Genomic DNA, 25,838 nt, shown 5'->3' with positions numbered 1-25,838 from the left:
GAGGCATCCCGCAGCTTCCCTGTCAGCCTGCCCCTCACCTCCACCCCCAAAACCTGTTGACCTGGGTGCCTTGGCTTTGCACATGGCTGTGAGGAGGACTAGGAGTTCAGAGGTACAGCATGCACTAGCCTGTACGAGTCAATGGGTTCAACCCCTGAGAACTGAAAAGACAATCTCAAAAATGCTTATTTAACATATTTATCAGTGGCTCTCCACACACACACACACACACACACACACACACACACACACACACACATTAAGGTATGGGCGTACACCTTTAATGTCACTACTCAGGAGACAGAGACAGGTGAACCTCTGAGTTTGAGGCCAGTCTAGTCTACAGAGTTTAGGACAGCCAGGGTTATGCAGAGAAACCTTGCCCCACCCTCCTCCCCCCCCCAAAAAAAGAAAGAAGGTATGGGAAGGTATTTTAAAGATAATTGTTTCCAACTTCAATGACTCTTTTGAGGGAACAGTAGCGAATCCAAATGGATTTGTCCACTGGAGAAATCAGGATGGGAGCTGAGGAGAGATGTTCACCTGGAGGCAGGTATAGGGACCTGGAGGTGGGCATAGGGGTCATACAGAAAGTTTTAAAAGTTGAAGTCGAAGGGGTTCAGAAGTTCTCTGAAAGCAGAGATCACTGCCTTGAATTAGAGGAACCAAGGCATGGGGAGAGAGAAGCCTTGGTGTCAGGAGAGCTGATATTGACCTAAAGCTGAGACCAGGACAGACTATGGTGTGAAGTGACGTGGTAGGAGCCACAGACACAGGCAGAATGACCACAGGCTCCTGAGCCACTGAGGGAGCCCCACAGGAGTGAGAGCAGCCACAGGGAAAGCTCTGCCCCGAAGGTGGTGAAAGGGAGGTAAGAGAACAGGTGCTCGCCCTTTCCCTGAGAGAAAATGGCAGGAGCCGAGGAGGAAAAAACAGCAAAGTCCAGGGCCCGGGGTGGGAGTGGGGGTAGGGGTGGAGGGCTGCCATTTTAGGTTACACACAACTTTGAAGAGAGAAGAGCAAAATCCTCAAGAGAAAAAGAATGGCCAGGGTCACTGTGGGGAGCATGATGAGTGGCTCTACAGGAGGCCACACAGTTCTCAGGGAGCTGGTGCTCTTGTAGTCACAGATGTTGGAATAACAAATGGTCCAGGCCCTCATTCACCCCCTCTTCTATAAAACAAGGGCTGCTGACTTCGGCTGACCTCACAGGATCGGTGCTAAGGATTAGACAAATGCCCGTAAAGCGCCAAGACCCAGCACTTGCTCTACAAATGGCTCCCTCCCTTACTAGATGTCAGTCCGATACCTCCTGGGCATGAATGTGCGTTTCTGTCTCCGATGAGATTTTACGTGTGTGTGTGTGTGTGTGTGTGTGTGTGTGTACACGTACTGTACGTGCAAGAGTTATGTGTGGGCTGGGAATGGGGCACCCTGTGAGTCAGCTATTGTGTGTGTCATTGCCTACAGCTGACCCCAAGGCTGTAAATCCTGCCTCAATGCCCGCTAGAGTGAGCACTTTATAGCTCAAGGTCAGGCCCATGAATCAAGAGAGGGGCTGGCAGGAAGCAATCAGGCAGGGCTGGGTGGAGCTGAGCGGAGTATTTCTCAGTATTTGGACCACTTGAAGTCAATTCCTGGGCTAATCTTACAACCCTTACTTCAGGAGCTTGGCTAAGAGGCCTTCCGCTCTGAAACAGGCCTCACATGTAGGCCTCACATGTATTCTAGGTGCCAACACAGCTGGTGTGCTGGCGGGGGTGGGGGGGCTGGAGGGGTAGGGGTTGGGGTTCATGCCTTTCTCTTGGGCACTGTGGGAGGATGACGATGAGATCCGGAGCCCATAGTCGGGCAGATGTGGGGCGACTGCCCTCTGAGCCTGCTGCTTTTATTCCTTCTTTGCCTTTCCAATCTGTCTTAGGGAAAGTGGCCCCAATAAGGCAGCCCTTTTGCTCTGAAACCTTTTTATGACTCCAGCCATAATTAACTCGAGTAATAAAATTTTTCAAATCCAAATAGATATAATTAACATTTAATGCCCCTGGTTGGTGCTGGTGGCTGGGCCCATTAAGAGCGCAGTATTGATTGAGAAGGTGAGCCAGCTGGGCCTGCCGCTAGTCTAGGGGGCAGAGGTGGCTGGAGCTAGGGCTGGCTATGAGCAGGACTCCAGCCCAGGTGTGAGGAGTGTGGCAGATGGCCAATCCCCACCCCCACCAAGGGGATCACTGTGGTACTAGTGGCCCGCCCACTTTCAGGCCCAGTGGTCCCAGACCTCCGGTACCATTCTCACCCACCTATCTACCAACCCTCTCAGCGCTTTCCTGTGCCCACGACCTGCCTCCTCCCACAGAGCTGCCCCAGCTTCCCTGGACAAGGCTGCTTTCTCCCTGAGAAGCACCTGGCTTTGGTATTCCTTCTGCTCTTCCTATCCCACTGGGAGGCCCAGGCCCTGTTGGTCAGAGGAGAGGCCTTAGCTATTTCTCAAATAAGACTTGCACTTTCCGGCCTGCCCCTCCCCAGGGAGCTGTAAAGCACCACGGTGTAGGGAGCCCCGTGAAGCCCAGGCCTTTCACTTCCGTCTGCACTGGCAGGCAGGTCAGCAGGCCTCAGGATCCTCCTCCGTGAAATGAGGACAGCAGAACTACCCACTTCTAAAGTGGAATCGCATTCGCTTTAACCTGCCTCACACAGCATGAGATCCTAGGTCATAGTCATTCCTGTCTCCAGGCTGGTGATGTGGCTTAGTTGGTAAAGCACTTGTCTGAATGACACAAGCCCTGAGTTCCCAGCACAGCATAAACAAGCAAACAAACAAACTAACAAAACCCAGGCATGGTGATGCACTTGTAACCCCAGCAGTGTAATGTAGAGACAGGAAGGTCATTCAAGGTCACCTGCAGCTATGCAGCAAGTTTGAGGCCAGCTTGGGCTACCTAAGACACTGCCTCAAACAATTACTACCCTTCCTTCATGGTTAAAAAACAAAACAAGACAAAACAGAAAAACAGGCTTAGAAATGCAAAACTCTCAATGTTTTGCATTTAGTCTTTTCTAATAGCTAAATTGAACATTATTGATTTGTAAACAATATCTAGGCCGGGAACCAGCTAGCAAAAATCTCTCTGGGAATAAGCGGTTGGCACTCCTGGTCTGGAGGGTATGGGGCAGGGAAATGGGTGCCATCGCCCATCTGGTTTAAGGTTACACAGAGAAGATGTATAGACTATGGGTCCTGGTACAAGTGAGAAACGGTACTGCCAAAGATGGGCCCGGCCTGGTGCAGCTCCTGTGTGTGGCAGAGATGCTGGCCTAGATGTGCCCTTTCTGTGGTGCTGGAGAACAGACACCATAGGCTAGGATTCACAGGCTTGGTCCGTGATACACCGGCTCACCCTCTCAGCACGCTGGAAGGGACCGCTCCCAGGGAGCCACCGCAGGAAGCCTGTGGAGGGATGAAAAGTCCTGCCCTGATGGACAGGGAGAAGCGAGGTGCCAAAGGCAGAGCGTAGACCACTTGCCTGACTTGACTTCTGAGTGGTTCCCATCTCTCCTCAGTAAAGTGGGGATGATAATCCCAGCTGCCTCTCTCATGCTTCTCACTGGGCCAGTACCTAGCTCATTAAGGTGAAAGACGTGGCCAGTCTGCGATTTCTACCAAGAACTATTCCTGACACAGGCCTCAGGCCCCTGCCTAAATGTTGCAGGAGCTCAACAGTATGGACCACACATCGTCCTCCTGGCTCTGAAATGCCTACAAAACGACGGCCCAGGGGAGGCCCCACTTCCAGATGGACCTTCTACTCCTTCTGCCCCCTAATCCTTGTCTGGTCCTTGCAGGTCACCTCTCAGCCTTGGTTTCTGTTCCACTTTTTCCTCTCTTGATAGTCATTGCTCCCTTCTACCCTCTGTTTCTACCTCCTCTAGGAAGTTTGTCTGTCTCAGCCCCGGCCCCCTTCCCACTCAGACCTTTCCCATCAGCCTTACAGTAGTGTCTTGTGGGCCCATCCATCCCCAGCCTGAGAGCCTCTAGGTCAGGCCCTCACTCTTCTCTAGCCCCAGAAGTATGGCCTCAAACAAAAGTGTTTCATGGGTTTGGAATGGGTCATGATAAAAGTGGAAGGAATGGGCCAGCAAATGGGCCAGCAAGACAGCTCACTGGGAGAGTGCACTTGCTGGTAACCAGTGACCTGGACTTGATTCCCAGAACCTAGACAGAGAACCATCACCTCTGGAACTTGTCCTCTGACCTACACGCATACACACAGACACATACACACACATACACACACACACACACACACACACACACACACACACACACAGAAACAGATACAGACACACAGACACACACAGACAGACACACACAGACACACACACAGACACATACACACAGACACACACAGACACATACACACAGACACACACAGACAGACACAAACACACATACAAACACAGACACACACACACACAAACACACGCAAAGAAATTTTTAAGAGAATTTTAGAAGACAGGAACATGGAAAAAAGACACAGCATCAGAGTGTGCAGGGGTCATGGTTTCTTCTCACTGCTTTGCCCTGTGATGAGCACTGAGGATGAGAACTGTAATAGCTAGGTGTCACCCAAAGGGGTTGCTGTAGCTGAAAAATCCACTGCACAGCTGGTAACAGCCTGTGCCTGGCCAGCCATTCACCACCACCACCACCACCACCACCACCACCACCACCACCACCACCACCACCACCACCACCACCACCACCACCACCCCTGCCTGCCTGCCTTCCTCCCCCCCTCCCCCAACTCTGTGTCTCAGGCCCTCTTTGCATACAACTTCCATCCCCTCCTCAGCAGTTGCCCTCCTTGGGACATAAGCCTGTGTTGTCCCGTTGCTGTTGACCACTATGTGTGGAAGGGCCAGGCAGATGGTCAGCCCTGTCACTCTGCACTCCCAGGTCATAGCAGCTCCATGGTTTCTCGCACAGGACAGCAATGCTAAGACCCTCCCAGTGTGCAAGCCCTGGGCTTCAGGTGATGTGGATCATTCATTTGCTAAAGTGTGGAGAGGCCAGGTGAGGAGAAGCCTTGTGGGTGATGGTGCCTGCTCAGAGACGTGGATGTGACTGGCAATCCTAAGGGTGGGGACAAGACCAAGTCTCCCTGACTCTGGAACCCATATTCCACCATTCCAGGCTTCTTGCCTAAGTCTTCTTCCCTGTTTCAGGCAAGCTCTACCCTGTATCCTGCCTGGGACTAAGCATCTGTATGGGATGCAGGAATGAAAGCCTAGGGACTGAGAAAGGGAGAAAGCAGGAAGCAGGAAGAGAGCTAACCTGGGGGAGAGGGAGAAGGCTATTTGAGTTCTGCTGACCTCTTCCTCGTTCCTGCCCTTTCCTGTTCCCTCTCATGCCCTCCTCCCCCGCCCTGTTGGCATGTGCTTCCTGACAAGAATGGGTATGCCATTACCCATATGTGTTCAGTATGGCATCCAAAACCCCAGTCTAAAGCAGCCCCAACATTTATTCTTTTAAAAAACGTTTAACTGCCCTTGGTTCGGTCCCCAGCTCCGAAAAAAAGAACCAAAAAAAAAAACAAAAAAACAAACAAAAAAAAAAAACAAAAAAAACCCCAAACAAACAAACAAACAAAAAAAACAAAAAACGTTTAACTGGATAGTGATGGCGCATGCCTTTAATCCTAACACTTGGAAGGCAGAGGCAGGCGGATCTCTTTGAGTTCCAGGCCAACCTGGTCTACAGAGTGAGTTTCAGGACAGTTGAGGGGCTACACAGAGAAACCCTGTCTTGAAAAACCAAATATATTTTAAGTGTATATGTGTATGCATGTATGTTCATGTACCCTCTGCATGCCTAGTACCCTCAGAGATCAGAAGAGGTCATCAGATTCCCTGGAACTGGAGCTACAGACTTCGGTGAACTGACTACTGTGTGGGTGCGGGGGGTGGGGGGATGGGGTGCAAGGACCCAAGCCCTAATCACTTTGGGACAGTGATTTTTTTGCCTGTACTATTAAAGGGAAATCTACCTACCTAAAGCGCTAAATATCCAAATATATTAGTGTTGTTGTAAAAATATAAAAATAAATAAGTTATAGTTGTCTTTTACCCCGCTGGGTCTACACCTCGGTGCCCCAAGATATCTGCTAGATATCTTGGCCGAAACACAGCCCAGCCGCACACTTTCCTACACTCAAACCCTCACATAAAAGAACACACAACACAATAATCTTTGACTCAATTGGTAAGATATAATTACCCACTTAAACATACAAAGCTCAGTACCGTCCATCCCTTAGGAACATTAATAACAACCTGTAAATACACAGAGCAGAATCTTAACATCACCTGCCACGGCTTCTCCCCTCTCTCCGTCTCTTGTCTCTCCTCCTCTTCCTTCAAACTTCTCTCCCGCCCATCCTTCCTTCTCCTCCAATGACAGGCCTCCTTCTATCTTGTACCTGCCTCTCACGTGTACTTTACAAATTCAATGGTGAGGTTCTGGTGAAGTCACCTGATACCTGAGTATGTGACTAGGCAGCTGTCCTTGGGGCAGTGGAATTAGCATCAAAATACAGTAACTTCAGGGCAAACAACAACATATTAGTAATAAGATGTTGATGACAGCAAACGCTCATTGAAAGGACTTGGAAGGACCCAACACGAGTCAAATATCCTTACCTGTAGCCCTGTCAAGTGGGGACTTGACTTTTCCCACTACACAGATGCAGCACAGAGAAATTAAGTAACTTTTTCAAGGTATTCAAAAGGGTGAAAAATAACTCATAAAAATATAGACTACTTTTTGTAGATGTGGAGGTGTCCTCTAACTGCAGGGGTGGTTTTCCCAAGTAAAGGGGCTTGCTTATTTGTTTGGTTGTTTGTTTGTTTGAGAATAAAGTCTTTCGGTGTAGAGTTCAGACTGGCCTAGTGTCTAGGCTAGGCTCATAGTAACTCATGGCAAGCCTCCTGCCTTACTCCCCCCACCCCCCAAGTACTAGGATTGCAGAGTTAGCCGCCATACCTGGCTCAGATTTATAAATGGAAAGGGGTCGATGCATGTGGAAGCAGCCCTCGCTCGGTTTATTCCCCTGCATTCTCTATCTGAAGTGTGGGTCGCTGCAGGCAGCCTTCCAGGTAGGGCAAGGCCAAAATGCTCCTACTTCAATTGCTATCCTTCAAATCAATTAACCAATTACAGATCAGTTAATTCATTCATTTGCATTCTCACTTTTAAAAAACAAATCACAGAATGTGTCAGCCTTGGAAGGGGCCAGCCGATGTAGACTGTTACCACTAAGGCATCTGCCTCTACCACCCAGCAAGGCCAGACGATGGACAAGAATGGAGAGGAAGGGGCTGGAGAGAGGGTTCAGTGGTTTAAGAGCACTGGCTGCTCATCCAGGAGCCATGAGTTCAATTCCCAGCAACCACTTGGTGACTCACAGCCTTCTACAAGAGGATCTGATGCCCTCTTTTGTCATGCAGGCACACATGCAAATAGAGCTGTCATACACATTAATAAATTCACAAAATAAGAATAGAAGGGAGGAAGGTCCTAATAGAAATGTAGGTTTGGAAAGGATATCCTTGCCCGATTTCTCACAGAGCCACACCACCGCCTCCTTTTTCCCCTGCAGCTGGGGCTCTGCCCTCCCTCATCCTAAGACAAAGCAGAGTGGCTGGGATAAAGAGCCCTTTGCACCCAGTGGAAGGGTCTGGAGCATGCGGGGTCTCTAGATTGCCAGACTGCCTATCGCCACTGCCTGCAGCAATGGCTCCTGTACAGGCATGTGGCCTCAGACCTCCACTGCCCATCACTCTGTCATAGGCTGGCCTCCAGAGGAGAGTGAGGCAGAAGACCCGGAAGGCTATGGTGGATGATGAAGGGAGGAGACAAACAGTGGGGACCCCCTAGGAACAGGCGTTAGCTGGAGAATGTGGGGTTGGGTGTGAGTTTAGGGAGGCTAGGGGACGGTTGGCTCAGAGACCTGGAGTTAGATTCCACGTTGTTTTGGTCTAGTTAAGTCCACCTCCCCCCAAAAGAAGGGGATTGAAATCGTAGTAACCCTGGGCTCTGATATGGAACCTAATGTAGCAACAACATAAGAGTAGCGAAGTGGAGGATGGTTTTGGAGGACAGTGGAGCCTGTGACTTGTCCAGTGGGGAGCTGCCTAGTCAGTCCCTTGACACTCATAGCACGGCCAGTGGCCAGCATCACCTAGGAGCTTCTTAGAAATGCCACCTAGGCCCCACTCCAGAGCTGGTGAATCAAATCTACGTCTTCACATGACCCCCCAACTGTCCGGAGGACACTTAGTTTGAGAGGCCTATGAGAAAGCTTTTCTGGCAGGCCTGAAGCAGGGGCAGGAAGCCAGGGGGCACCCATGGCACGAGGGCCCCTGCCTAGCACCCCCTCCTAGTGCTAGAGCCACAGCGACACCTACTGGCCGAGAACGTCTAGGCCGCCTCCTCCAGGACGTGCGCTTTACAGTCCATCCAGCCTTTCCTAGCCTGAACCCCGAATTAAAGCTGGAATTCCTGAGTTCTGGGGATCTGCTCCCCAGTGAATCTGGAGTAGTTACAGAGTGGTCATGAGTTCGGTGTGAAACAGCTGCGTATAGGCTGGGAACCTGGGGCCCTGGGGTAAAGAAAGCGGGTGTCTTCTTAGGCACACAATGCGTAGGACACATCCCAAGTCCTGGTCAAGACTCAGCAGCACTGAGCACATGTTCGTTGGCTATTGTTACTCAGAGCCAGGTCCAGATGGCCAGGGTTCAGCATTGCGCACCACTGCCCTATGAGAAGCTGGGATTTAGATGAGCATCTAAATGCTTATCTCCAGTAGGGGGACCTTAAGAGAAGTCACCGGTTTAAAAGCAGCTTGGCAAAGTGTCAGATATTTACGACCCAAGGTGGTGGTCAGTCGTTGCTCACTCTCGTGACAGAATTCTAAGTCAAAGGGGACGATAAGGCCAAAGGGCTCCAAAGTATAAGGAAGGACGCCAACCACTTTTGAGGCAAGTCTCAGCTGACCTCACCCCAAGGGACTTGGTTCACCGGGGCTGTCAGGGAGAGGTCTTATTTCTGGACAGTAGAGACCACCCCTGTCATTTCCAAATCCCTGCTATTGCTGGCCCCTCCCTCTAGCCAGCTCTCCGCTGTGTGAAGAGGTTTGCCTGGAACTAAATGAATGTGATTGCCCACAGTGCTTGTCATTAGTGGTGATTAGTTAAAACATCAGAGTCTAAACAGTCAATTGGTTCTAATAATTAATACTGTGGTTCAACTGTGATGGAGAAAGGGAGGGGAAAGGAGACGAGAAAAGAGAAAGGAAACCCAGACTGACAGATGAGCCCCAGCCTCACAGCTACTGTTTCTTGACCTGCCTTGGTACTCTGTGCTAGGGCGCTTCTGCCCCGAACCCTGCTCTCATAAATCACGCCGTTCTCTTAGGCAATATCATCATCATCATTATTATCATCTCTGATCTGTAGCCAAGAGAAATGCGGTGCAGGCATATAAAAGCAACTTGATCCTCAGTAACAATTTGTTAAGCGAATAAATAAATATGGATAAAGGAACCAGAACTGAAAGCTTAGGCCTGATTCCAAACCCATGGCACACCCTTCTCCCAGCCACACCCTCACATTCTTCACACACAGTAGTCTGTGTCCTTCCCACATGGTCCCTGCCCACGGCTCCCACGCACAGCTTCCTGTCCGTTCCCCTGCCCGTCCTTTAAAGCCTGTCTCTTATACCAGTTCTTAGATTGTCCCTGGCCCATCATAACACCACTCAAAGAGTGACTGGGAAACGAAGCACATATTCCTGTCCGGCTCCTACATACATTCTGCCTCCCATGTCCTTCACCTCAGGAGTCAGGCCTCAAAGGCTGGGCTTTCTAACCTTTAACTGTCCCACCCACAGATCTGGAAGGGTGGCGTGGACTTTCCTGCCTGGTCCTGGGAAAGGAGTTACCATCGTGGAGCAGTCTCCGCCGCTCCCTACCCCCTCCCAGGTCAGGAGTAGCAGCAGGAGCAGCAATGAGCAGGATGGCTGTGTGTGCATTGCTATTAATCACCCCTCCTGGTCCGCTAACGAGGCTAATGCGGTAACTGACAATAGCCCATCTTGGTTCCTGATTTAGGGGCTCGGGACGGAAGCTGGGCTCCTGGGAGTGAAGACGTGAATTCTCCACGACACTAAACCTTCAAATAAATCTCCTCCAGTCAGAGAAGCCCAGGGCACTAAATCCCACGCGCCGGTAATTGAAACCCTTAGAGCTTTCTTGGTAGGGAAATAGCTGAGCGAGAGCGCAGCCCAGGGGTTCCGGGTGGAGTGGTGGGCTAGCACGCAGACCTGGAGAGGGTGCCGTGATGGGGGAGGCTTCCAGGAGCACATGGGATGCCTGTTCTGATACGTACGTCTACCGGTCAGTGTTCCAGGCATGAGCTTTTCTATCTGGCTATGTTTGCCAGTCCACTGTTTTCCCATCAGGTCTATAAACACTTGATTTGGAAGCAAGAACAATTACAGAGAGCCTCCATATTTTGAACTCCTTGGGACATTTCACTCTTATTGAATAAAGGTGCTTGTAAGCAAAAGAAATTCTCAGCAGGACCCAGGTAGCCTTCCTTTACCTGGTCCCACCAATCTTACCCTCATCCCTCTCTTTCCGAGGCCCCGCCCACATGCCTCTCACATCCTCCCCCAACAACTCGGTCATTGGATTAGTCAACATTTACTAATACCTGCTCTATACCAAACTCTAGACCAGGTCCTGAACATACTGGATGAATCAGACTCCCTCCTGCCCTCACGGAGCTCAGGACAGGAAGGGAAGCAAATAAACGCATAACTGCGGTACTATGCGTGCACAAAGATGAGGTGAAGGAAAGAGAAAGAATGAATAAAGTCAGACATGGTGGTGGTGCACACCTTAAGCTCAGCACTGGGGAGGCAGAGGCAGGCAGATCTCTGTGAGTTCGAGGCCAGCCTGGTCTACAGAGTCACTTCCAGGACAGCCAGGGCTACATAGTGAGACCTTGACTCGAAAGGAAAGAAAGAGAATGAGTCTGCCTCCAGGAAGCAGAGACACTGCAGGATTTTTTTAACGGGATAAGAACTACAGGTTGCCCGTGGAGAGAGGGGTGTCAAGGGCGTCATTGGCAGTGAGAACAATGGAGTAGAGCTAACTCTTGGACAACCATACCACACAGTGTTGCTGGAGGGGATGTGAAGCTGCAGAGGGACTAGAAGATAACAACAACTTCAGAAGTTATGACATGGGAGGGTTCGTAAGTGGTTGGACGATGAGATCTGAGTTGTGTCTTAGGAAGATGCTCCTCTCTACAGAGATAGCAACGGGATAGCGGGACTTACCAGCAGAGATAGACAATGATGGTGTCCGAACACCATCCGATGACAGAGGAGAGATGTCCCGCTGGATCCTTACAGAATGAGACAGCCAAGAAGGCAATTTCCTCCAGTCGGGAGCCTGAAGAAAGAGCAATCGTGGAGAGGGTGAATCTAGGGAAGGCTGTGGGTGGTGGTGCACACTGGGACAGAAACCAGGAGGCAGGCAAAGCTAGAGAAAGATGCACCCATCGCAGGCATGCTGTGCCCTGAAGGACCGTGGTACCTCAAAATGGAGAAGTCTCGGTGTTATATATGGTTGAGGATCAGAGGTAGGAACTGAAAGAACGACCCTAGAGGAGGCACTCAGCATCCATAGGGAGAGCGGAGAATGGGGACAAGGATACTGAGTGTGGGGCAGTAGAGTGGTTGATAGCACAGACTCCAAAAGCCGCATCGCCCGCACTGAAGGTCTAACACAGCTACCCATCGTAACCATGGGCAAGCCACAGAACTTTCTGTGCCCCTGACTACAGGACAGGATAAGTCGCGCGATGCTGGGTGCAGAACACGCATATGGTATTGTTGCTCCCCGCACCCCTTGTCTCTTCATTCATCTCCAACTCAGCTAGCACATCTCAGGTTCTGGCCGTCCCTCAGGGAAACATACGTGGATTTCCCTGACCAATAGAAATGTCCACAGTATTGGCTCCATAGACTTGTTTGCCTCTCTTTGGCACAATCGCTATACAAGGATTCTGGAGTATTTGATTGTTGTTTCTGTTCCCTCATTAGACTCCATGCTCCATTAGGACAATGATGTTGTACCGCACGGTCTGAGTATAGTATGTAATATATGCGAGACTCTCCGTGTATTTACTGAATTAACAGATAAATTACCTAGAGTATCCATTACATTTGACAGACAGTGATCATTGATGATGGAGAACAGTTTCCACAGAGTGATAGGATGAAAATTGATGGAGTAAGTTAAGAATTGGTTAGGGGGCTGGAGGAGGCAGCTCAATCAGCAAAGTCCATGAGGCTCTGACTTCATCCTTAGAACCCACATTAAGAAAGTGTAATGTGGGGTTGGGGAGTTAGCTCAGTGGTAGATCCCTTGCCTAGCAAGCGCAAGGCCCTGGGTTCGGTCCCCAGCTCCGAAAAAAAGAAAAAAAAAAAAGAAAGAAAGTGTAATGTAAGCCAGGCAGTGGTGCTACAGAGCCAGTTCAGGGACAGCCAGGGCTACACAGAGAAACCCTGTCTCATAAACAACAACAGGGGTTGGGGATTTAGCTCGGTGGTAGAGCGCTTGCCTAGCAAGCGCAAGGCCCTGGGTTCGGTCCAGAAAACAAGGCCAGCCTAGTCTATATGTCTATATGAGTTCCAGCCAGCCTCCATAGTGAGTAAAACTCTCTCTCTCTCTCTCTCTCTCTCTCTCTCTCTCTCTCTCTCTCAGATTTATTTATTTTACTTATGTGAGTACACTGTAGCTGTCTTCAGACACACCAGAAGAGGGCATCAGAACTCATTACAGATGGTTGTGAGCCACCATGTGGTTGCTGAGAATGGAACTCAGGGCCTCTGGAAGAGCAGCCAGTGCTCTTAACCACTGAGCCATCTCTCCTCTCCAGCTCTCCTCTCTCTCTCTCTCTCTCTCTCAGAATTATTTATTTATTTCATGTATGTGAGTACACTGTCGCCGTCTTCAGACACACCAGAAGAGGGCACCAGATCCCGTTACAGATGGTTGGGAGCCGCTATGTGGTTGCTGGGAATTGAACTCAGGACCTCTGGAAGAGCAGTCAGTGCTCTTAACCGCTGAGCCATCTCTCCAGCCTGAGACTCTTAAAACAAACTAAAGAACCCAAGGTAATTGGCCCCTGAGGAATGACACTTGAGGTTGACCTCTGACCTCTACTTGCACATGTGCACACAAAGAGGTGACTAGGAGATGAGTATAAACAGCAAACAAGTCTTTGAAGTATCTGCAGTGAGACAGGGAGGTAAAGAAAGGACAGTGATTCCAGGAGGGGACAGGTGGGTGCTTGATGTGTCTATATTGTGGGAGCCACTGGGAATGCAAGGCGAGCTTCTCCCAGGGAAGCAAAGGATAAAGGAGAGAGGGGGCTGACACAAAACTTAAGCTGGAGCGAGATTCTGAGCCCTAAGGGGAGCTGATGAAACAGGAAACTAAGATGGGAGGGAGAAGGAGGAGGCTTGAGATGGTTTAAAGGAGCTCACGCCCAAAAACTCCTGATTCCAGACTCTAATGGGAAGTAAAGCCCCAGGAAGGGGAAGCAGAAGGAGATGGGGCTCAAAGTGGTAAAATATTATTGAGTTGTCTCTGGGGAAGGGGAGACAGCTGACCACGGATGTAAAAGGATTGTTTAGTGGTGCTGAGAGTGGAAACCGAGTTTTTATTGGCACATATCTGCGTGCTTTTGTGGTTTCCCCAGCTGCGCTTGGCCGTCCATATGTCTGAGACCAAAAGGAAGGCGATCAGATGAGGAAGGCAGAGAGTAACGAAGTGGAGTATGTTGCCCAGAGGGTACAGAGATGATGCACTGTGGGGTCCGGGCCAGCGCCCACCGGAAGTGGTGGGAGTTAGAGACTGCTAGAAAGTATAGTGGGCCAGGGGCCAGGAGAGGGCAGTGAAGTCGGGAGTCCTGCCACCAAGCAAGTTGGGTGGTTCCTTCAGAACAAAGGGGCACTGAGGTCAGGGCAATGGTGCGCTCAGACACATGTCCAAACCTGTGGTGAACGTGGAGAATGTCGGGTAAGAAGGGGTGAGGAGTGGCGCTTGACCTCCAAGGGCCCACAGGGCAAAGCAATGGACTGCAAGACACTGGCCCCACCTCCTGGCCCAAGGAACACGGAGGTAGAAGACAGAAAAGCGGGTCTGCAAGAAAACGGTGATTCTCGGAATAGCCAGTGCTCCAGAACTCCAAGAAGAGAAAGCAAAGGGAGTCTCCAGAATCCAGGGTGGAGAGGATTTCATCGGTGTGGTCCTCCTCAGAAGGTGGTAGAGAACTCAGCCAGCGTTCCCTCCTGCTCGGCCCTGAGCGTCACTCCTGGGACTGTCTGTGCCTTTAGTCTTCATGATTTCTTCCTGCATCATCTCCTCGCCTTTCGAGCCCCCTCCCCCGCCACACACAGGTTCTTCATCTCATCCATTCCTCCATCTCTCCTCACACCCTCCCTAGTGGTCCCCTCCCTGGACCCTTCCCCTGCCCTGCCCCAACCCAGCCGGCCTGAGTGAGCAGGGACCCCTGCACCTTCATTTCTCAGGTCACCGCTTGGCTAATGGGCTATTAATTTGCTCAATCGTCCCCTGTGAGGCAAACTCAATTTCTGCCAGCCAGTCGTCCCTCCCTGTCGACAGCGTGATTGATTGGAGGAACAGCTGTCACCGCCCGGCTGCCTGCTCCCTGCCTTGTTCCCTCCTAGTCCCACCACCCCTCCTCCTTGGGCCGCCGCCCTGCGCCCACAGAAGCAGTGCACCCCTGCCACCTGCCTAAGGATCTGTCGCCAGCAATGAAAAATGACAGAAATATTTAAGGACAAATAAGGTTTCCCAACGCAATTGAAAATGATTACAGGCAGCTACAGATGGGGCCAATCTGATGCGCAGCAGCAAATCAAATCGAATTTCCTTATCGGCGTATTATTTTAGGCGTTATCTGGCACGTTGATGCAGTTATCAATTCAATTTCAGCCGCCGGGGCTGCTGTTTACCGACTCGCCTTTGCTGGGAAAAGGTAAACATGCTCGGCCCAGCAAATTAATTTCTAGCTGAAGCCAGAGGCGGCAAAGGACGGCTACCCAGGACCTAGGGCATCCACCTCGGCCCTGGGCTCTAGCAGGTCAGGCTGGAGCTTGCCCGGGAACGGAAGCCCCACTAGCTGCCTGCCCCTGCACTACGCTGGACGCTGAGCTTCTAGGAGGCTGAGGTGACCGTTGTTGGCTCCTCGGCTGCTGCCAGGGAGAGGTGAAGGTCTCCCATTAATTCCCAGCTAAAAATGACAAATTCATCTTGGACGACAATTAAATGAAGTCAGTAATTGATGCTAATTGATCTCCAGATGCGAGGGCCCCCTTAGCCTCAGCAGCACGTGGCTGCCTTGCTCCCCACCCCACCCCCCGCCCGCCCCCCCCCCAACCCTGGCCTTCTCTCTCTTCCTCTACCTCGGTCCCCTGAGCTGAGCCCTTGCTTTCTCCCTAGGGCTCTACCTCTTTTGATTGCACAGGTCTGTCAGCCTGCGCAGGGCCAACAGGCAGTGCCTGAGGCTAAGCATCTGGCCCGCTGTGGGTCCAGACACACAAGCACTTGCCATCCTCGCGGGGCACTCCACCCATCTGCCTAGAATGCAGGTAACTCTGCCTCCCGCCACCATTCAGGATTTATAGCCCACAGCTGTGGAGGCTCCCATTTTATTTTTATAAGCCCTGAGCCAGAGCCAGCAGTGGATAAAGCATACTTGAAGTTTTGTTTCTTGAAACAGTACAGTCTTAGCATTTGGGCTGTATCACAAGGAAGGCACTGCTTGGTCCGAGCGCTGGGACCAAGAATGGTCAGGGATACTCAAGCTGCACTTGAATCTGTCTCTCTCTCTCTCTCTCTCTCTCTCTCTCTCTCTCTCTCTCTCTCTCTGTGTGTGTGTGTGTGTGTGTGTCTGCGCGCCATCCCCCCACCCCTCCCCCGTGCATCCCGGTGCCCACTCTTGTGGAAGCATTTGTCTGTCCAGACATCTGAGATGGTATGTGTGAACTGTTCATAGGTGGATGATTTCCTGAATCCTGCCTTTTACTGCAGTTTGTAGAGCCTAATCCCGGGGACCACTTGGGAGGGAGGCTCCACCTGCCCCAAGCACCAATGCTCCATCTGAACACAAGAACTATCTGGAAGTTATTAGTCAAAGGAGTGGGGGAAGTGAATTGGAATTCTACAGAAGGAAAGGGGCTATGGGTGTGATCCATGGTTAGAAGTATGAAATAGCTGTGGCCCCTGAAGCACCACCAGCCCCTAACAGATTAATTGACAGTTGATGCTCTTGGCTCCAGCAAAGGATCATGGACCCAACGCTTCAGGTTCCATGACCAGGATTCAGTCAATTTAATTGTGCTTTGGCCCTGAGCCTTTAGCTCCAGCTTGAGCCTAAATCTGAGCCTAAACCTTTCCACAGGCTGCCCTCCACCTGGCAGCTCTACAGATGTTTGGCCACCCAGGAGTCTAGCATGGCACACACACACACACACACACACACACACACACACACACACACACACACTGTATTGCTAGACACAGCTACAAGCACCATCACAATAGGAGTCAGGACACCAGCCAGGCTCCTGTGCCTGGAGCTCAAAGGAGACCACAGAGAATGGGTAGTAAATGCCAATCCAATCTACAGGCAGAAAAGAGGGAGGAGGAGGATAGCAAGGGTATGTGAGCTTGAATTGTCATTATTGTATATTGGACGTCAGGTAACCTATGGAACCTGACACCATGCAGAGAGGTGTGTGCATGCCTTGTGGAAAGAGGGGGACTGGATAAGGAAGAACAACATGAATAAAAGACTGACCAGACCAGACGAGTCAGAGAAGGCCCTGTCTCCAGGGTAATGTCTGCATCTTCGGGGATTTGGCAAGGTCGCTAATCCTTTATTTGTTAATTCAGGAATACATATTGATTTCTCCTCTCACTATTACTTTTACTTGGCACCCTGCCCTCCGTTAGATGCCGAGGCTGAAACAGTGGCCATGCTAATTTTTTTTTTTTGCCCTCAGGAAAGTCACATTCTGCAGATGTAACACAGGACAGGCAAGAGCGCAGGCGCTGAGAAAGCAGCAACACAAGAGGCTCTGGGAACGCAGAGGAGGCGCCTGATGTGGTCTAGGGGAGTGAGGGAAGCCTGCCTGGGAGAAAGACTTCTAGCTGAGTCCTGAGGGATCAGTAAGAGATGGCTGGCCTGTGGAAGCGGGCCTTGCTACATCTTCCTGGTTGTTTGGCAAGCCTGAAGCAGAGACAAATAGGCTTATTTGGTTCCAAGTGACACTGGGACGGCTGAAAATGTCACTTCTGTCCTTTGAGTGCCAGCTGCTACCCTAGGGTCTGGGTAAGTGGGTGCACAGCTGTTTTCAGGGCACCCTTGGGCACCTGCAGATGAGTGTGGGCCACAGCTAAGTACACATCTCTTGCTGCTTGCCCTGCCCCCACCTCCTCAACCAGGAATGCCTATTAATCCTGACAAATGATGACTTACGAACATGTAATGCAAGCTGATTCATCATACATTCAAATCCGCCGCCCTGCCCCAGCGGGAGGCCCCAGCCAGACAAGTGTATTACACGGATAATGTATTTGACGTATTAATAAAACCAGCCGCATTGCTCTGGCTCGGGGACTGGGGAATGCCAATATACGATGACAGATCACATATTGATGAAATCCAGATGTTTGGAATCATAGTCTTGGGGCCTTGTTCATATTGACTGAAGGTAAAAAATGCCGTCTGTCAGCACATTAACTCTTCCTGTCCCATGCCCAACAGAACCACCGATCAAAGGGCTTCTAGAGAGAAGAGAAGGAAGAAGGGGTAAGTGGGAGGAGCAGAGGGGACCAGTGATTTAGGTGGTTTGGGTCCATGATGGATGGATGAAGGGAGAGGAAGATGGTGTGCTTGGGTAGGATGAGTGGCTGGAACACTTCCTGGCTGATGCCTTGACCTCTTAGCACATTGTGCTGCGTGGATGGCATCCCTTGCTCTGGGGAACTTATTTTCATGTTTCCCCTTTACCATTCCTTTGAAGACCTTGATGACTAAAATGTCCTTCGCCTGTGAGAGTTAACTGCAGCTCTCTCCCAGACTCCTCTTAGTGTGTCCTCTCTGTGATGAGCTCACCGTTCTTCATGTGATAGATAGGTCTTCCTTGGTCGCTTACCCTAGGCTGGACCATGCTGTAGGCACAGAGCCCACAGTGATGAGTTTCTGTTCTTACCTGGGATCAGCGTCTCCTAGACCTATCGTACAGCATTTCACAGTTCCTCTAAGTAAATCCATCCCAAACTGAACTCATTGCTCTCCTGCGAGGCCTGATCCCCAAACCAATGAGCAGGTATACGAGTGTGGATGGATAGGAGAAATTCCACAGGAGCCTGAAGGGCCAAGGCTGGCCGCCTTCGGAAGGGTCATTGATCTCAGCAAGTCCCAGTGGGAAGACAGGTGAAGAAGGCTGGGCGCAGGTGACGTCTCACTCGTACCAAGTGCCGATTTCATTGCATCCTCACAGAAGTCCTAGGCGCTGGATACTGTTGCCATTTCACACAAGGAGACCCTAAGCTTGAGTGATCACGTGACTGGCCCAAGTTCAGCAGGCTAGGAAGAAGCAGCTCTGTAGAATGTTGCTTGTTATTCTGTTCTGTGTCTCGGTCACTAGGAAATGGACGCGCTTCTTGGGAGGATGTAGCAGGGAGAGGAAAGGCAGGACACACGTGTTGCCTGACAGTCTTAGAAGCCCCAGGTGCAGGCCTGGGATGTGGTTGATTGAGTCCTGTGAAGCTTGCCCAAAGCCCTAGGTTTGATTCCCCAACACAGCGTCTATTAAGAGTTTGGCGGTGTTTGCCTGTGATCCCAGCATTCAGAAGTTCAAGGTCATCCTCAATTTGCAGTAAGTTTGAAGCCAGCCTGGGCTACCAGAGATCTTGCCTCATTGTCATCTGTCATTGAATTAGCCTCACTCTCATTTCATGTTTGCTGTCCTAGGCAGGCAACCTATAGCGCGTCTCCTTCCTCTCCTTCCTCTTCCTTAGACAAGATCTCGCATTGCTCTTAGGCTGGCCTTACTCACTATTTAGACCAGGCCAATCCTCCAGCCCCAAATTCATATTAAGGTCAGACCAGCCGCTCCCTGTCTAGACTGACCAGACTAGACTAGGGCCAGAGAAAGTCCTTGTCTCCGGGGTAATGTCTGCATTTTTGGGGATTTGTCAAGGTTGGTAAAGACGAGCCAAGTGATGGGGATTTCTGCTTGGCCAAATAAAGAGGGAGAAGGGAAGGAACCCTTTGGCCACAGAACTGGGAAAAAGCAAATAGGTCAATCAGGAGACGGAAAGGTTAAGGACTCAGTGCAGGCCTGGTGAGCAGTTTCACCAGTCCTCCCAGTGGTCAGGAATTCCCAACAGAGGAGGGCAGCAGAGGGCTGATCTAGCCCCTGCCCCACCACCCACCCCAATTACTTGGTGCTTGTCCGGAGGCTAGAGGAATGGGCCAGCTTCCTTGGCTTAACCTCTTATCTCAACCTAATCGACACGCTTCTTAGAGGCTTCCATCGAATCCCCTCTGCCGTCTGGGTGGAAAGTTAGTCTAACCACCGAGCAAGGGACTCTGCACAGTTGGACCGGGCTGACTCCGGCCCTTTGAAGTTGCCCTGTGTGAGGCTCAGAGACCCCCTTCCCTCTCTACCCTCCTGCTTGGAAGACACCTATGGCAGGCAGAGATGTGGAGGTGGCAGCCCCTACTGTGGCAGGGGTGGTGGGGAGGGAGGCGGTAATGAATGTGGACGGGAGGCGGAATGAGCGATCCATCTTTGCATGGGAGGAGAGGGGGCGGCGGGCGTTCCCCACACACACTCACATACTCAATCAGGCGCTGTCAGACCTCCGGCCGCCTGGCATTTTGGTGAAGAATCTCTCAGCTAAAAATTGTTGTCAGTCCCATTTCCTCGTTATCAGTGCAAGGGCTGAGGCAGCGCCCGGGGATTAGCAGAAGCGGGGAGCGCTCACGCCCGCCATCCACTGCCGATAACACCGGGCCTCCCGCCTCACCTCCCACATTCATCATCTTTAGCAGTGACAGCTCAGCCCAGTCCCTGTCCCCACCCCTCTTGTTCACCGCGGCTCCCCACTGTGCTCAGCTTGGCTCTTGACCTCCCAGGAAGCTAGGCCTCCTATAAGAGTGAAAGTATTCAAACAGGACTGGAAACCTAGACCCCACCTGTGGCAGAAAGCCTTGCCTGGTGGTTGGCTGTTGGGAGGATCTGTCAAGGGCTGGAGGAGGACTACTCAAGGAGCCAGTGTCCCTTGACACTTGTCTGTGTCTGTCAGATGAGCAAGCCATGGAGGCCTGTCCAGAGGTGCCTCACTCCTCACCAGCCTGAAATGAACTCCCTGATTCTGGGAACCATGGAAAGGAGGAGCCAGAGGATGACTCCATCTGAGCCTAGGACAGGTTGGGGATGGGTGGGTGGAGATGAAGGCCTCATTCCCACCCCAGCAAGACCATAGGCCCCTCCCCTTGGCCATCCCCAGTGGTTTTATGGCCCATTTTATGACCACTGTAATGGCCCAGGTCAAAAGCTTCAGGGAGCTGTATTCTGGGAATTATGCAAACGAGGAGCAGGCCCAGGGCCAGAGTATGGATTTTGTCATTAAACCTGGGCAGGCCATGTCGTTAGTGCAGTAAAATCCACGTCATGACCACAGGTCTCAATATAAAATTATAGGGAACACAGCAGGGGAGGGTAAGCAGGGGGGTGCGTGACCGTACTGACACCTGCCACTCTCACCCCTGAGAAATAAAGGTGAGATTGAGGGCATAGGCTGCGAGTTGACCCCAGCTCATTCCTGCAGGCTCTTCCCAAAGCTGGGATCAAAAGAAGGGGGGGGTGGGATGTCCCCAAAAAGGAAACTGAGGTTGACTTGAGAAAAGCACCTGTCAGGAAAGCAAGAGAATGAGCACACATGTGTGAGAATGCTGACCTCGGATCCCAGTCCCAGAGCAGGATCTGGACTCTAGAAAACCCAGAGAATAGAACTTAACATTGTAGTGGTAATACCAAGGTTGGGCCCTGACATTTCTGCCCCACTATCCTGGATCCCTCTCTGATCCATACTCCTTCTCAGATCACTGATCACTTCTCCCTCTGCACCCCAGATCCTACTCAGTTGTCTGTTTAACTACCCTGCCTCCCTCACTAGTTCTTCCAGCTCCCATCTGCACCCTAACCCTCTCAGAGCTCCTCAGAGCTCCCGCCTCCCTCCTAGGTCTCGCCCACGTCTCCTGGAAATCAAGACTGTTTTACTTACCTCTGAGTTCCAGTCTTCCCTAGAATAATACTGAAATAGAGCAATCGTTTTATAAACGTCTATTGAAAAAATAAATTGAGACTCCAAAGCCAAGGTCAAAGTCCCTATCCAATTCCGAGTCTCCATCTCCCTGTCTGTTGAAGACAGTAGCCCTAGGGCCTCACCCACCTCTGAGGTAGCTTGAGAGGCAGAACTGAGACCAGAGCCCTCCTACAGGGCCATCCATGTCTGCTTCTTTTACCTAGCACTGCCTTCCAGCCGTCATGTGAACACTTGAGGCACAGATACCCAGGCAGGTGGCACACAGTGGGACCACACACAGTAGGAGTACTTTCCTTCCTTAAAGACTTACCCAATCCAGGAACACTGGAAGCCACCACAGCTCTTAGTGAAGCTCACTGAAGGCTATGATGTTTCCAGTACATGGCTTTCCTTAAGCCTTCTCTTTTCCCAGCCCCCAGAACACACACACACACACACACACACACACACACACACACACACACACACTGAATTGCTCTGTCCTTAGAGCCTGCAGATGACTCGATCCACGAATCCAGGGAGCCATAATCCTCAGTCTGTGTCAAGGGGAAGCTGACCCGGGAGTCCCCTCAGGCATAGGGTTGACAGGTTCAGCAAATAAAACTCTTAGACACCCAGGTAAACGTGATTTTAGAAAAGTCAATGATCTTGAGTATCAATATATTCGTTTTAATATTTGGGACACAATTATACATTTTTTCCAGAACTCGTTGTGTATCTAAAATAAAATTTCACTGGGCATTCTCCATTTAATCTGGTAACCCTAGTCCCCTATTTACCTTGATCATCACTGACTTGGTCTTCATGTCTGAAAGCTGACTGGGAGCTGATTGTGACCTCCCCTGGGCACCAGAGGTGGTTCTGTCTCTCGTATTCATGTAAAAGCTGTTTTCCTACAGCCATGGCCTCCAGTAGCTGTCAGAGCTCAGAATATTTCTGAATGGGCAGAGGTTTTCAGCATCCTGTAAGCACACCGGGGAACACACACGTTTCTCACTGGCTGTGAGAAAAGAGGGAACTCATGAAGGCAAAGAAGGATGAACAAGGGCAACCTCGTCCTGGTCACCATTAGTGCCAGGCTGGAAACAGTTCCAGCTTCCCACCAGCCCTCCCTGAGCATTCGTATTGGAGAAATGTTGGTTGGTTGTTTCTTTTCTTTTTCTTCTTTTTTTAAAAAAGATGTATTTATTTATTATATGTAAGTACACTGTCGCTCTCTTCAGACACACCAGAAGAGGGCATCAGATCCCATTACAGATGGTTGTGAGCCACCATGTGGTTGCTGGGATATGAACTCAGGACCTCTGGAAGAGCAGTCAGTTAACTCAACCACTGAACCATCTCTCCAGCCCTTCTTTTCTTTTCTTCCTCTTCTTTCTTTCTTTCTTTCTTTCATTTTTTTCTCTCTTTTTCATTTTGAAACAGGGTTTCGCTCTGTAGCCCAGGCTGGCCCGGAACTTCTTATGTAGTGCAGGTTGGCCTTAGCCTCTCAGCAGTCCTCCTGCCTTAACCTCTTCTGTGCTGGGATTATAGCCATGACCTGTAATCATGCTCAGCTTAAAGGACATTCTAGAAAGAGAAAACTCAGAATCAGAATAAGATTGGCAAGAGACTGGTGAAGTTACACAGGAGAAGTAGTGAGACCTGCTAGGACTGGAGAGGTGGCTCAGCAGGGTAAAGTTCAATTCCCCACGTAGGAACACACAATCATCTATAATTCCAGTCCCAGAGGATCTGATGCCCTCTTCTGGCCCCTAAGGGAACTGCACAGACAGAGTGCAGGCATACATTGAAGCCAATACTGATACACACCAAAAGAGAGAGAGAGAGAGAGAGAGAGAGAGAGAGAGAGAGAGAGAGAGAGAGAGAGAGAGACCTCAATAGGGAAAGTGAACTTCAACAGTATAGAAGAAGTCAGGGAGAAACCTCAGTAGGTAAAAGTTCTTGTTGTGTAAGCCTGATGACCTGAGTTCAGGCCCCGGAACTCATGTAAAAAGGCAACTGTAGTAGGTCACATCTGTAATCCCCGTACTCCTAGAGCAAGATGGGAGGGAAAGACAGGAGAATCACCTGTAACCTTGGGAGCCAGATACCCTGGAATACGCAGCTTGGCAGTAGAAACAAGAAGAGATGCACCTGGGGACTGGAGAGGTGGCTCAGAGTCTGAGAACATCTGCTGATCTTGCAAAGGACCCAGGTTCGATTCCCAGCACCCACATAGAAGCTTACCAACCCTCTCTAACTCCAGTCCAAGGGATCCAATGCTCTTCCTGTCTTTTGTGGCCACTAGGCATGCATGTGGTGCACATACACACATGTGAATTAAATAAAATATAATAAAATAAAGGTAAAAATTACAAAAAAAAGAAGAAAGGCCTTGCCTCAAAAAGTGGAATTCCTAAAGTTGTCCTCCAGCTTCCACAGGTGCATTCAGGTGCCCACATGCCCACAGTCACAGTCATACATAAATACACACGAAATACACACGTACATATATAAGTGCTTTTTATTATTTTATTTTATTTTATTTTATTTTATTTTATTTGAGAGAGATTCTCTGTGTAGCCCTGACTATCTTGAAACTCACTTTGTAGACCAGACTGGCCTTGAACTCAGAGACCCGACTGCCTCTGCCTCCCAAGTGTGTGTCACCACACCCGGCTCATAAATATTTAAAAACTGAATAGATATAATAGCATCAGAATGGACAAGACTTGATAGTTACATGAATATGGTCAGGGAGGTAGGCAAGGAAGGGAGCGCACAGTAAGGCTAAGGCCACTGGAACGGCTGAGTAGGTGAGTGAAGCTGTCCTACCAGAGACGGGCACAAGTGGAGGAGTAACAGGTTTGTAAGGAGTGAGAAGGTAGAGGAGGTCAAATTTGAGTCGTTGGGTTTTAAATTCTTAGAAGACATTCAGGTGTTGGTGTCCATTAGACATTGGTTAATAAGGGCACAGAGGGATGCCGGGTAGAGGTCCAAAAAAGACAGTCAACATGAGGAGATAGAAGTGGGAACCATGGGATGAACAAGCTCCTCCAGCACACAGAAGGAAGAGAGCAGAAGCTGAAAACAGAGTTGGATTCCATGCGGAACCTTCATTGTCTTATACTGGTTCTGGGTCAGAAAGGAAAAAAAAAAAAAAAGAGGGAATGTTTGTTGAATGACTGTAGGAATGAACTCTCCTTTCCTGCCTCTTTCTCCAAACCTGGAGACTATGAAAGCAATGAGAAAAGGGAGAGAGAGACAGGGGACACTCAGCATTCTGGGTGATGGAATGATTAAACATGTGCAAGACGGGATGATCAAGGCTTGATGGCACAGAGCATTGATTGTATCCCAATAGATTTCCTAGAGGGGCAGCCAGCGAGGAGGCATCGTTTACGGCTGTGGCCTCTGCAGCTGCCAATGAATACCTCACCCCTTTTCTAAGTCCAGATTCCCTAGAAGGCAGCAGTAGGCTTGGGCTGAAGCCTGGGATACTGGATTCCCTTCTACAGACTTGCTCTGCTCACAATGTCTGTTCTCCTTCCCCGGCCAGGTAAGAAGAAAGCAGTAGCGTTGTTTGACAGCCAAGCCCCGATCTGCCCCATCTGCCAAGTCCTGCTGAGGCCCAGCGAGTTGCAGGAACATATGGAGCAAGAACTGGAGCAGCTGGCCCAACTGCCTGCCAGGTAAGCCGCCTCCAGGGAGTCTGCCTGCTGGGGGATTCCACTGAGTGTGTCAGCTACTGGGTCTCCCGGGAGACTCTGGGGGAGAGACCCTGTTGCAGCTCTGTGTTTTTCAGTGATGTTTCTCACTTTATTTGGGGGGGACTTTGTGGGTGGAGGAAATGAATCCTCAGGCTCCAGCCTCAGAAGCTGGAAAGGAGGGAGCTGACCCACTACAAGCCCAGAACCTTGACCTTGGGCTGGGACAGAAGCAGGTACAGGGTCTGGCAGCTCTGTCAGAGGTCCAGCCCAGCCCTGCTCTTCAGAGGGAGAGAGTGACACCTCAAGGACTGAGAGCTAACAATCTTGGGGATGCTGTCAAGTGCATTCCTACCCTAGCTCATCCCAGCCCTCCTCTGTCCTAGCCTGTGGTGGTTGGGTCGAGGCTGAAGCCTCTCAAGGTCCTCAGGGAGGCGCCAGATTATCCAGAGGGCAGAGGAGAGAGGTAGTAATTGCCTTGAATCTGAGCAGTCTGAAGCCAGCTGTTCCATTTCCTTCCCACAATCTTTGGGGTCAGGAATTCTGGCGGGGCACACAGGGCCCAGCTGTGCCTATTCCAGATGTTGGCTGCTCAGCTGGGAGCTGGGACCATCTAGAGGTTCTTCACTCACGAGTCTGGTGATAGCTG

At 50.6% G+C, this 25,838-nt stretch overlaps 1 protein-coding gene across 3 annotated transcripts in view; it reads left to right on the top strand.

Moving 5' to 3' along the window:
- Window positions 1-25,838, top strand: part of Rnf220 (ring finger protein 220) — a 222,279-nt gene that overhangs the window by 160,099 nt on the left and 36,342 nt on the right. For all 3 annotated transcript variants that reach the window (XM_017593798.3, XM_017593797.3, XM_063288245.1), the window contains exon 3: window positions 25,042-25,174. In XM_017593798.3, coding sequence (XP_017449287.1) covers window positions 25,042-25,174 — 133 coding nt within the window. The remainder of the gene's footprint in view (window positions 1-25,041; window positions 25,175-25,838) is intronic.

This window comes from Rattus norvegicus, chromosome 5 (genome assembly GCF_036323735.1).
Source record: "Rattus norvegicus strain BN/NHsdMcwi chromosome 5, GRCr8, whole genome shotgun sequence".
NCBI lineage: Eukaryota > Metazoa > Chordata > Mammalia > Rodentia > Muridae > Rattus > Rattus norvegicus.
The sequence above is the reverse complement of the archived record's forward strand: the minus strand, read 5'-3'. Positions and strand labels throughout refer to the sequence as shown.